Source organism: Pomacea canaliculata, linkage group LG1 (assembly GCF_003073045.1).
Source record: "Pomacea canaliculata isolate SZHN2017 linkage group LG1, ASM307304v1, whole genome shotgun sequence".
Taxonomy (NCBI): domain Eukaryota; kingdom Metazoa; phylum Mollusca; class Gastropoda; order Architaenioglossa; family Ampullariidae; genus Pomacea; species Pomacea canaliculata.
In genome coordinates, this window is record NC_037590.1 from 13,484,701 (window position 1) to 13,496,654 (window position 11,954).

Here is an 11,954-nt window from a genome sequence, read left to right on the forward strand (position 1 = left end):
GTCACATTATTGTTCTTCCTGGTGCATGTCACTTCTAAAAAAACCATTTTGAGTGCTAAAAACGTTACAAATTCTTGTAAATAATAGGGAGTAGCGAATTTGTGTTTGAAATGTGTCTCTGTCTCTCCCAGATGAGGCGATCCTCCGATCAGCAGTCGGTGACGTCCTGCGAGACGGATCGCTCCGATGGTCGCCGAAGATACGTCACTGCGCGTGGGAAAGAGAACTTGCGGCGCCAGGGACAGCGCTCTCTGTCGGACAGCACCAACGACAACTACCAGCTGCTCTCAGACGCGACCTCCGTGGCCTGTGACTACCACGCGGATCGCAAAGGGGAGAGAATCCGAGAACACAGTCGGCGTGAGAAGCTGTACCCTTCCATTCCGGAAGACGAACAAGAGATTAACAATAACAATAACAGCAGCAGCAACAACAACAACGGTTATAACAATAACAACAGCGTTCTAGGCAACAGCAAGAGCCACGGACTGGTGTATCACAGTTGCATGGACATTACTCAAGCGTCTTTGCCGAGCAACGGTCACTCCGACTGGAGTAGGCAAGGCGGCAAGAGACAAACTCAGGATCAAAGGATGCAAGGGCAGGGTCAGCGCGAGCACATCCCGCCTCAACGACAAGCTTTCAACGGAGTTCACGACCCTGGTGACCTCGACGATGGGTCCAGGTCACAGTCGCTAGGCAATCTGTCGACGGGGCTGACGCTGTCGTTGGTCGGGCAGCGGAAGCGGACAGCATGCTGGACCTGTCGCTACCCGCCAGACACTCCCATCCCCACCCTCACCCACACCCGCATCCTACCAGCGCAGCTTCCAAGAACTGCAGGAGCGAGGGTTCGTTTCCCGCTAGGCTTCGCACCTCCGGAGACAGCGGAAGTGACAATGTGCTCTCCCCTACCGACAGCTACCCGGAAGTGTTCTCGCCCAGGGAAGCGGGTACTTTCAACTACTCTGCGATCCGGAGTCCGCCGCAGCCCATTCATAATGGGAGTTACTCGTCCACCACTCATCCTAGTCACAGAGGAGGTTACAGGAGCTACAACAACAGCCATGCTTTCAGTCCTTCCAGAGAACAGACCACTACCCCGGGTGACCACCTTCTTCCACCCCAGAAACCGAAGCGGAGCTTGCCTCAGGTGCCAGCCGCTGAGACGTCGGAGAAAATCAAGCGCTTCACGGAGATCATGCGGTCCCGGATGTCCATCAGCAGCAGCAGTAACGGCGGGCGCAGCACCGACAACTCCGTCAACTCGCAGACATCCGTTACATCACCGAGAACACCGACGTCACGCCACGCCTCCCTCGCCGACAATGCCTCGGATGTGGAGGTATCTACCCTGCTAGATGGGGGCCCTGGGGAGGGAGCGCACTCTCATCCCAGCAGCAGACGACGAAGCGTGGGAGAGAGCAGCACCCGTCTCTGACCCCTGCCGCGCGGGTCAAGGACGGTGAAGGTCGGGGGAGGCTGCCACCACCTCATCCACATTCCGCTACATGGTCGAGGCGTCCGTCCGTGGCGCAGGAGACGCCGCAGGGCTTCGCTGACCACAGCAGCAGTGAGTCCAACCAGACGCCGTTCACTTCGCACAGCCACTCCAGCACCATGGACTCTGGCTACACCACCAACACGGAGGGGACGGTGACTCCGTGTCACAGCTCAGCCCGCCCCATCCCTCTGTTCATCGTCCTGCTGCTGATGCCAGACCCATTCCGGCTCCCCGGAACCCGGCCTTGGCCGCCGCGCGCAAGTACAACAGCCTGCAGAATGTCAGCAACCTCCACCGACATGGCAACAGCCTGCAACCGCATCCCCATCAGTTCCGCCAAAACGGCCACGATGTCGTCAGCAGTGGGAGGGGTCCACCTGATCCAGGTCCCATGAGGGCTTTGCACACGGATCTCACCTGCCTCCCGACGGACCACCGGCGGAGTTGGGATCTCGCTCAGAACTTTAAGTCCCTGGACTTCAAGCCGGTCGCGGAAGGCTTTCACAGAGAGAGGCGGCCAAGCAGTCCCGAGGAGGTCGTGGTGAGACCGCAGGCTGTTGTCGTCAACACCGGCCCAAAGCAGGTGGAGGGAAGTGGTATCGTGCTTAAGAACAGTGTCACTAAAATAAATGGCGTCGTCAATGGCAACGAGGCTGCAGAGAGAGGATCCGTCTCGGCCGACCGTGCGGAGCAGCGCCAGGTGAGTGAGCGGCACTCAGCCAACACCTTGCCTGGACACTGGAAGTACACCGCCTCGTCAACAACCAGCGAGAGCAGCAGCCAGAGGTCGAGGTCAGCGGCCCTTGTGGCGCCGCCTACATTATTTCAACTGTCGCAGAACTACGGACTGTGCTCTGTGAAACTGAACTTGCCGGTGGACACGACGGTGAAGGACATCCTGACGCTGACCACGGTGCAGGTGGCGCTGCCTGGTATGGCGGCGGATGGTGGGCGGTCCTTACCGTCGGAAAGTCGACAGGTGCAGCTGGGAGGACCCGGAAGTGCTTTTCGGCCTGTGAGGACTAAGCACCCAGGCCACTATAGGCATGGCGGGGGTGGGCTCCCTGCAGGACAAGTGCAGCCAGCTGTGCGCCATCGGGGACCTCAAAACGGGCGACATCTTGGTAGAGGTCAGTTACCGGACAGTACGCACACACTGACAGACCAGCGTACTCTCTCTTTCACACACACACACACAATGAAAATAGTGGTCTGGCGTGTATTTGTGCGTGTGTGAGTGAGAGAGAGAGGATTAGTGTTCGTATATGTGAGAGTGTTATTGTGTGTGTGTCCGTGCATATTCATGCGTGCGTGAGTTGTAGGATATAATATGTGTGTGTGTGAGCTCGAGACAAGAAAAAGTGAGTTTATAAGATTGTACTGTGTGAGTAAAGAAAGCGAGAGACGATGTACCAAGACCAAGGTGCTGTTGGTGTCCTCAGTTGTCAGCAGTGTTACTGCAGTCTGTTCTTGTCAAGCAAAGTCATACAAGATGTCCTTTGCTGCTATGTTAGGCGGTTATATAAACAGTCCGTCAAAAAGATTCTGTTTGTTTACTAACTACACTTTGGGGGCAGTTGAAACTGGAGTCAGAGGTCACGCTGATTAATACTCATCATCACTTTGTACAGCTCAACGGATGGTATTGCCTGAACTCGGACCACCAGAGCTTGCAGAGAGTGCTGGAGAACTGTCAGGGGGAGGTCACGCTCACCATCGCACGCAGGAAGGAAGAAGCAGTCTTGGTATGACGTCACTGTCAGTTCTTAACAGTGTTCACGTGATCGGGTTCCTAAAATAAACATTTCAAGTGAATGTTGTTTTGATGCAGCGGATTCCTGAAAAAAAAAAAAAAAAGCAGAAGGAGATTGCTTTTTAAAAAAAAATTTAAACAGCTCAACTTTATTAAAAGATTAATTAACGGTGGAAAGCGTCTGCTGACGTTTGCTGATCTTCTGATCCTCAAGCAGCTGTAAGACACGGGAAGCCAAACATTCTTTCTCATCCTACCTTAAAGATATTTTCTAAACGGAGCTGAAGACTTTCGAATGCCGATGATTTCTATCTTGCTATAATTTTTTCTTTTTTTTTATTTAGCTCCGGGAACAGCAGTTAGAAGGCTGCTTGCAGTTTCTGGAGTCAGAGGTCACGAGGCTTAAGGAGGAAATGTCAAAGAAGGATTCCCGTATCCAGGAGCTGTCTGCGATGGCGGTGTGGAAGAAAGCAAGTGCTGGCTCCGACAGAGTTTTACTAGAACCGGACGATGGCGCTTTCGTGATCGGTGACAACGAGTTCGTGGTGTGACCCAGGTAAAATCTATCGCATATTTATATCACCTATAATTCAGGTTAAACCAGATAAGTGTTGTTTTCAACTAAGAGATAAGTTCTTAGGAAGCATAATCTAGCCACATATGATAATACATACAGGAATCTGGAAATGTAGATAAAGTTGAGGCTGGCCTTGATACTCTCAGACTCGGTAAACTGGATTACATCCAATCGTGAGATGAATTGTTTTGTGCGGGTAGTAATAGGTCACATTTTCTTAGGAAAACAGTCAAGACCTAGGTTTCATTATTCCAACAGGAAAAAAAAACGGATAGAAAACCTATTAAGCATGAGTCGCATGCCTCCAAGATTCTTCACACCTTGTTATTCAACGGTTTGTCTTTGCAGGTGTCATGCAGTCAGTGTTGGTTTATCTGGAAGACTATAAGGACTGGGTGAAGGAGATTCAGAAATGGCACCAACTGCAGAGAACATTCTAGTTGTGCTGCGAGCTGTTGCCGGGAGAGACAGACGCCAAATCTGAACGAGTCTGTGTCTTCGGAAAAGTTCACAAGAAAGAGGGTGAGACTGACAGTGCTCCGACAGGTAAAACAATGTCGTGACGTATACTAGTCAGGATATTGATGGATGCTAGTCAGGATATAGCAGACACAGTGTGGACACTACTGCTGCCAGTGGCCAGGTCACGTGCCAAATCCTGGGATGTTGCTCATCCTGGCAGTTCTTCTTGGGACAAGTTTCTGTGGGGCCCAGGGCCATGCGAGTCTGAAGATGCGAAATGGACTTCACCTGGACGAGAGCGGGTTGTGGGCTGACATGCCTCCAACAACTCACCTGACACGTGCCGTAAAGTACCAGTCACTTGCGTCACATCCGCTTGACACTTGCTAGAACTTGCTACTCGTGCATTTGACATTAGGCATGAACGCTGCACGTGTGCCATCATCGCTTAAGACCATTTCGAGGATTGATAACAACCCGGGATCTGGTGCTGTCTGACTGGTGCTTAAAGTGTTGTGTACGATTTTTTACTGAAGAAAATGCAGTGAGCAATGATCTTGAAGTATTGCTGAACAGAACATGTTGTCTTTAGATGAAAAAAATGTCTGTCAGCCGTTTGTTTGCCGATTTTCTTTCTTATGTCGAGTCTGTGTGTATGCGAATTCGTTTTCATATGGATGTATTATATATGTTTTTGTGATATGGATAGTGTGCGCTCGTGGGGCGTAGAACGAGGGGGTAAAAGGGTGAGGGGCGCCCTCTCAACAAAGACACTGAGGAGGCAAGAATGTCAAGTCGTTTCCCGTCACCATGGAGTTTGCCCCCTCCACATCCCCACCCCAAAGCATCTTCCTACGCCACTGCTCGTGGACATGTAGATGTGTGTGTGTGTGGTGGACGTGGTCTGTATGTAGAAGTTCTAGACCACAACCGAAGTATATCGTTGGTGAGACATTGTAAGTGTATGGTGGTCACAGGGTGTGGCCAGACCTGCAACGTGCCGCACGCTGGGAGACGGTGGGGTAGAAGTGAATTTGTCTTCCAACCCAAGTTGGTGCTTAAACAATGTCACTGTTGCATACCCATGGTCACCCTAGGGTACATAGTGTAGAACTGGCTTGAAACTGTTTCAAGCAGCTTTATGAAACTGAAGTTAGTAAGAACAAGTACAGACTAGCAACAAAAAATAAATAAATACGAAAATAACTATTTTAAAAAATAGTTCGTATGTACGGGTTCGTCTGGAGTTGGGAATGAAATAATTTTCTGGATTCTAGAAGGTAAAAGCAAAGTAGTAGTAACCGCTAACTGTTCAGGTGGAAAAGGTGGCACACGCGCGCTCATTGTATCTAAAGGTGAGCAGACGTGTGCGACCAAAGGAGCCTTATCCCAGGGTTTAGGACTTTACTAACGACGAGTTCCAGTCAGCAGGCGTTTCAATTATTTTTTGTTGTCAACTACTTTTTGACACCTTGATATAGTGACCCTCGGAAAGTGACACCTGTCCAAGAGTCCTGGTAATAGAGTGTGGTAGATACTTTTCATCGATTCTTATAAACTTGTTTTTGTACAAGATATAAAGAGTACGGAAATTGTTCTGGGCTTTGGCTGTGACCTGTGATGTAATGAAAGAAAGCAGAGAGAGAGAGAGTGTGTGTGGGGTAATTTTTAGCAATGAATCAGACTCAGCTTTGGCAACACTTATAACATTCGCTCTCATTCCTTCACACGCGAATTACACGACAGAAATATATTTTTAAACAAATTTGAACGCTGAGAAATGTTTTACTATGGTTAAGACATATTCCGAGGTGTGTATTTCAAGCTGTGCAAAGATTACGATCAGTAACTAATATTCCTTATGCTGATGGAATTAACTGCTTACACAAGTGTCAAAATAAGAAATACCGTCATTTTTTTTTTTCAAGTTCCTATATATCATTTTATACACGTTTCTATCTCTAAACACACACACACCTGCATTCAATGCAATACAATAGCCATGATGCGTTCAGAATAAACTTCAAAGTATGGGTAATGCCACTAACAGCATTATTTTACTAATTTTCGATGTAACAGCTTTATTACTTAAGTCAGATTAAATGTCTTTACATTTAATTTTTCATAGAAATCAAAGAAGAGAAATTTGTCTCTAAAAGTGCTTAATCTTGTTTATCTTCAAATTTTAACCTTTAAATTTCGCTGTTATGTAGTGGGGCAGACCTGAAATTAGCCCGTGTCAGGGGAGGTAGCTCTAGCAGCCTTCCTACTAAAATGAATATCTGGAGTTGCGTCCCATGAACTGCTTTAATCGTCTAAACATGCCTAAGTTATTTCGTGTGCAGCAAGATCATTCAATTTTTTTTTTTTTTAGTTTAAATTCTAAATTTAGAGTTTGCAAGTAAAAGTCAAGAAGTGGATTCTCTAGAACCAGAATAATATTTTATGCATTTAATTTGGATATTTTACAGAAGAAAATGATCATTGTCATTGTAGTTAGCTATCAATCTGCTGGTCAACAAATTCATCATTTGAACACGCTGCCCCATTAACAAACGATGGCAGCTATCTAGAAATGTCAAGTAAAAAGTAAAAAGAGTAACTACAGTTTTGTTGTCATTTTTTTATTTTTATTTTGTTTGGTCTTCTTGAGTAATTTTTATTTTAACTGCGGTTGACGATGTTCTGGGTTAGGTTAGTGTTGATGAACGGAAATTTTTTATCTCGCCAAAAACTGCCTGCGTCAGTCTGTCCCTACCTGTAAATTTTTACTTTATATATTTATTTTGTCGTTCTGCAACATTATTTTGTTTACTTGTTAATGTCTCTGTTCATATCGAGCTATCTTCTTCCCTGACATGCACTGACACACACGCACACACACACACTCGTATAAACATAAACCCAGCATCTAATAACCTTTAATGTGAAAGATTTCTTTGCCGCATGTGAACAGTTCTTACGACAGAATAAAATGTTACAAAATTTAAGTAATACTATCCAAACACAATTTGTATGCGCTGTCTCAGATAAGGACACTGTAAGCTATAATTTGTAAAAAAAAACGCACATACTTCATTTTTAGCAACCATAAATATCACATTTATAATGATTTATATATTACATTATTTGGTTTCTATTGTACGCGTCAACCAGTCATCTGCACCGCTCATCATCACATGTAAGCACTTGACAAACACAGACACAGGCAACTTTTTCTGTGCAGTTTTGGTGATTACATGTATTTATGTATGACAGACCGATATATATATAATACACGAGGTACAAAGTTGTTCTGAAAAATACTGATGATCACCATACTAAATGTTCAAAGGATGCATCAATATCCCCTTCATGGGACAAATACGATTAATTGAAATGTATCGTGGCACTGACGCACCTGAAAGGATGATAGGTAACAAACGCATTGTTCCATTTCCAATTTTGCAACGCAGTCTTGTGAGTCCTGGTGTCTTGTCCTTGGTCTTGTCCCTGGAAGACAACCTCTTTGTGATATCTGAAGTCTTTTAAGACTTATGTTGTTCACTTCCTGTCCTGATTTACACGTGCAAATGCGTAGATAGACGAAAAGGAATGAAGTAGAGGTGGGAGATGGGCAACGTGTGTGAAAGAGAGAATAGAGACCATGCCTCGTTTCTAGTGTCATGATTTTGAAGTTCTGAATTTAACCATTCGACCGTGTACTCGCCGGACACTAAAAAAGAAGGCACGAAGGGAGACAGGAAGATTAATGCCAAACACAGATTACCGTTTGCATTTCATGCCACGTCATTGCTGACAGGTGAGACACATTTGCACCTGTTTGTAGCAAATGCTCCTCCAGCAAAAAAAAAAAAAAAAAAATCAGGTAAGATGGTGAATATGGGAGATAAATAGGTCAGACCACAGGTTTTAGAACGTTCTGCAGACGTCTGTAGTCTGATTTTTTTTTTTTTTTTTTTGGTGGTAAAATAGAGTTAAAGTCAATCACTCTAATTTTTTTCTCAGTGAGGAAGTGAGGGAAGATCAAATTAATTCATTCTAATTTGAGTTACCAAACGAAAGATGGATGAATGCGTCCGCAAAAGGGAAAAGACGGGCATTTTATCAATTATACGAGTTACAGGTTTATCTTGAAGAGCACGTGCTTTGCTCGACATGACCAGTGAGGCGTGAGTGGCGCTCGATAGTTTCATCACAAAGCTCGGATCATTGACATATGAACTTGGCGAACGATCCTCCCCGTGCGCACCACTGGATCACGTGATATTCGGACGACCTTTGTGGTGTCAGCGGAGTGACCGAAGAAAGGATTGTGTGTGTGTGTCCAGGCGTTTTCTGTCTCCGGATGCTCTGATGTGTAGATTATACCACCTGTGATGATTGTGCTACATCATTTAATATCTTTCACCTTGTGTTGGAAGTGTTGTGATGCCCGGATGTATGAGTACTTGTATTCGTAGAGGACGTGCGGAATATTTTGTGACTGTGTGTTGGTCTACGGGTGACACAGCTTCAAACCGTGATATTCTCACTAAAACACAGTGAACTCTCCTGAATTGTAAGTACTACAACCGGCTCAATATATGTTTAGACTGAAGCATTGATGTTGAGGATATGTTTGGACCATTAGTACAGTAGCGAATAAGTAGAGAGTAAGTGTGTGTGATCGAATATATTTATGATTTGAAAATGTATGTGCTACTCATGCAGCACTTATACCTGAGTTGTTTGGTATGGTAACCACTCTTTATCTGCTTAGTGAGGCAAGAGGTTAGATGTCTTGTTGAAGTTTTTTACTGGTCGTTCTATTTCTCTTCCCTCCTCCCTTCCCAGGCTGTGGCCATTTCGCCGTAGGGCTGACACCATCCATTGTAGATTATCGCTAGAGGACATCTAGTGATAACTAGTGAAATTTGCCTTGTTGTTGCATGTCTTATGAAAGTCACTCGACCGGCACAGCAAACACACACGACCTGGAGAGCACAGGCAATCATTGTGTTCTTTAGTGAAAGGATGCTCAATTGTCCTGAATGAATGTGTTGAAAGACTCATCAGTTTTGTGACATAAGTATTCACCAAGAACAGTTCTATTTTCACAGCTCCAACCACTGACTGTGCGACTACACAGGTACAGAAAGCTTTGGTTATGGTAGAGGTCATTGATGAAGATCTTTGATTTCAGAGAACTCCAGAGAGGGGGAACATTATCACCTACTTCAGGTTGCGATGAACAGATGAAAGTCCACTATCTCATCGGCCGAGGTGTCATGCTCCAAGGGACGATGTCTAAAACAAAAACTGCAAATCGAGAAAATTCGCATAGGTGTGTAGGCTTGTCCTTCAGAGATTACGAGGGACGAATGACATGCACTGTCTTACACGGAGCCATCTTGACATGGTTCTGGCGAGGGGCCCATCGTTTCATCTTCGAAGGACTTGGATTCTGTGCTGGACATTGTATCTGCTTCACTCAGACGTTCCAGGCGGCAGCGGGGAGCAACTGCTATCAGCTGAGCTACAGAGGAGTCTGGCACCGGGTTGGCAAGACTCTTACCACATGCAGAAGGTGAAAGGTCATCTGGAGAACAGGAAGACGCACACATTCGATTGAGCTGTGCCCTTGGCCGGTCTTGACTGGGGCCAGGTCGAAGAGTCCTGTGGTGGACGTCTGTCGATTGATACCTGCCAGACAAGATGGGATGTGATGAAGGTAAGTGCACGGCACCAAACACTAGTCCTTATCCTTGGAGACAAAAGTTACACAAGTTGTAATCCTAGGTAATACTGGCTACACAAGTCGTTATCTCTGAAAACACTAGTTAACCACTTATAATCCTAGAAAACACCAGCTGCACGAGTCACAGTCCCAGGAGGCATTAAGCTATATGTCAGAATCTTGGAAAACATTAGCTGACCCCGTAATAACCCTAGAAGATGCTTTCCCCGCGTGTCATAGTCATAGGAGACAATTTAATTTATTGTCACAATTTTGCTGACGAGCAAAGAGTAGTATGTGTACGGATTATGTATCAAGAATAGGGTTCGTTAGAAAGGTGTATGTAAATAGGCTGATACATTGTTATTGTATTCCAAATTAAAACTATTTGCTGCTGCTGATGATGAAAAGTCAATGAAACTTGTTAACCAATTTCCGTTCAGATATAGGCGTCAAGAAAAGCTCTTTCATTGAAGCTACTTGTTCTCTGCACCTTACAAAACTCGTTTATAAGTTAGTCGTTTGGTAATAAGACTAAAGTCAAAGAAATGTAGGGATAGAGAAGCTCCCCATTTAAACTAAATCAATGTCTTCTGACAACTGGCTGTATCACAAATATCCTTATTAATATCACAAATATCACAATCTAAGCAGCAGTAAAAGTAAAAACAAGTTCATTGTATTAGTAGTAAAAATGTCAAGCATATATAGTATAAAGCTTCATCCAACTTTTCTAGAAAAGAAACTAACCCAAAAAAGACAAAAATAAAGCATGTGCAAGAACAAAAAATCCTTTAAAATCTGACTTCACGCGTTTTACATTTCTAAACTTCTACGACTGTTAAATATAAGTTTAAACAAGAAGCTGTAAAAACAAATGATTACTATAAACCATGCATGTGTTAAAGGACACAACCCAGATTCTTGTCACAACATGCACACTCGACAGTGAGGTAGCGCGCGCTCCTTGTCTGCAAGACCGAACTCTGCGCCAGGAAATCTCGGACAGGAGAGAAAAACGATAATGATCAAAATACGGTTTTTTTTTGTTTTTTTTTTTAAAACAAATTTTACCAAAAAAAAAATCAATCTCAGAGGAAAAAACTTTGCCGCTGACTAGCTCAATCGCGATATGCAAATTCACGATAATCAGGGGGCGGGGTTAGTGGGCAGGAGAGTGACAGCTGCCTTACAATTAATGCTAATGATGGGTTGTGGAACCTCGTGAGACTGTGGTGCTAGGCAGTTGATTAAAAGAACGAAGTCGCTGCCTTAAAGATGACCTCGAGTCACTGCTAGCACCTGACCTCACAAACGGCAGGAAGGCCGCCATCTTGATCACGTGACTATTTGCACGTGCTGCAGCAGGCGGAGTCTACAAGCACTTCATCAAGCAGGATAGTCACATGTTTGTTTGTATGTTGAGCTGGACACGATGGCGGTGGTACAACGGTTCCGGCGCAGAACTCTTCTTGCAGAACGAGCTTTTTGCACACGGCCCTTAGACCATTAAAGCCACTTACAGCGACAGGCGGGGCGTTAGTGGGGTCAAGAAGCAAGATACGGGGGAAAAGCAAGCAGCAGTAGAAGCCATAAGCTCATATTCAGTGAACAATACTTGTTCATACAACAGTTTTCTAGAAATGGATGCAGAAGAAATAAAAGCATGCAATGGTGTTAGCACTACAGACTGTCAGCTTTCTAAAACTTGCCGTTAATTTCTCAAAACACAAATGCATGCGTAACTGATTAATGATCAGCTTTGTGCTGAAATGTGAACTGAATAAATACTGAATAAATGGATTCCACAAGAAAGAATGAAATGACTACTGAGCACGTCTCGTCTATCATACCTACCTCCACGTGTCAGCTTCATGGAAATATCACGGTTGAATAGCTCGTTCGCTGAGTAGTTGATATAGATCACAAAATGAAATTT

General features: G+C 45.0%; 2 protein-coding genes across 6 annotated transcripts in view; one reads left to right on the forward strand and one right to left on the reverse strand.

Moving 5' to 3' along the window:
• LOC112572385 overlaps positions 1–6,903 on the forward strand; it is a 45,488-nt gene extending 38,585 nt beyond the window's left edge. For all 5 annotated transcript variants that reach the window (XM_025252044.1, XM_025252052.1, XM_025252077.1 and 2 more), the window contains 4 exons: positions 132–2,634; positions 3,136–3,249; positions 3,602–3,813; positions 4,183–6,903. In XM_025252044.1, the coding sequence (XP_025107829.1) occupies positions 132–1,361 (1,230 nt within the window). In that variant the 3' untranslated portion in view covers positions 1,362–2,634; positions 3,136–3,249; positions 3,602–3,813; positions 4,183–6,903. The remainder of the gene's footprint in view (positions 1–131; positions 2,635–3,135; positions 3,250–3,601; positions 3,814–4,182) is intronic.
• Positions 6,904–7,201: 298 nt separating this feature from the next.
• Positions 7,202–11,954, reverse strand: part of LOC112572337 (calcium/calmodulin-dependent 3',5'-cyclic nucleotide phosphodiesterase 1A-like) — a 229,742-nt gene continuing 224,989 nt past the window's right edge. Inside the window, exon 17 of the transcript XR_003100979.1 lies at positions 7,202–9,981. The gene's annotated coding sequence lies outside the window, so the exon portion shown is untranslated. The remainder of the gene's footprint in view (positions 9,982–11,954) is intronic.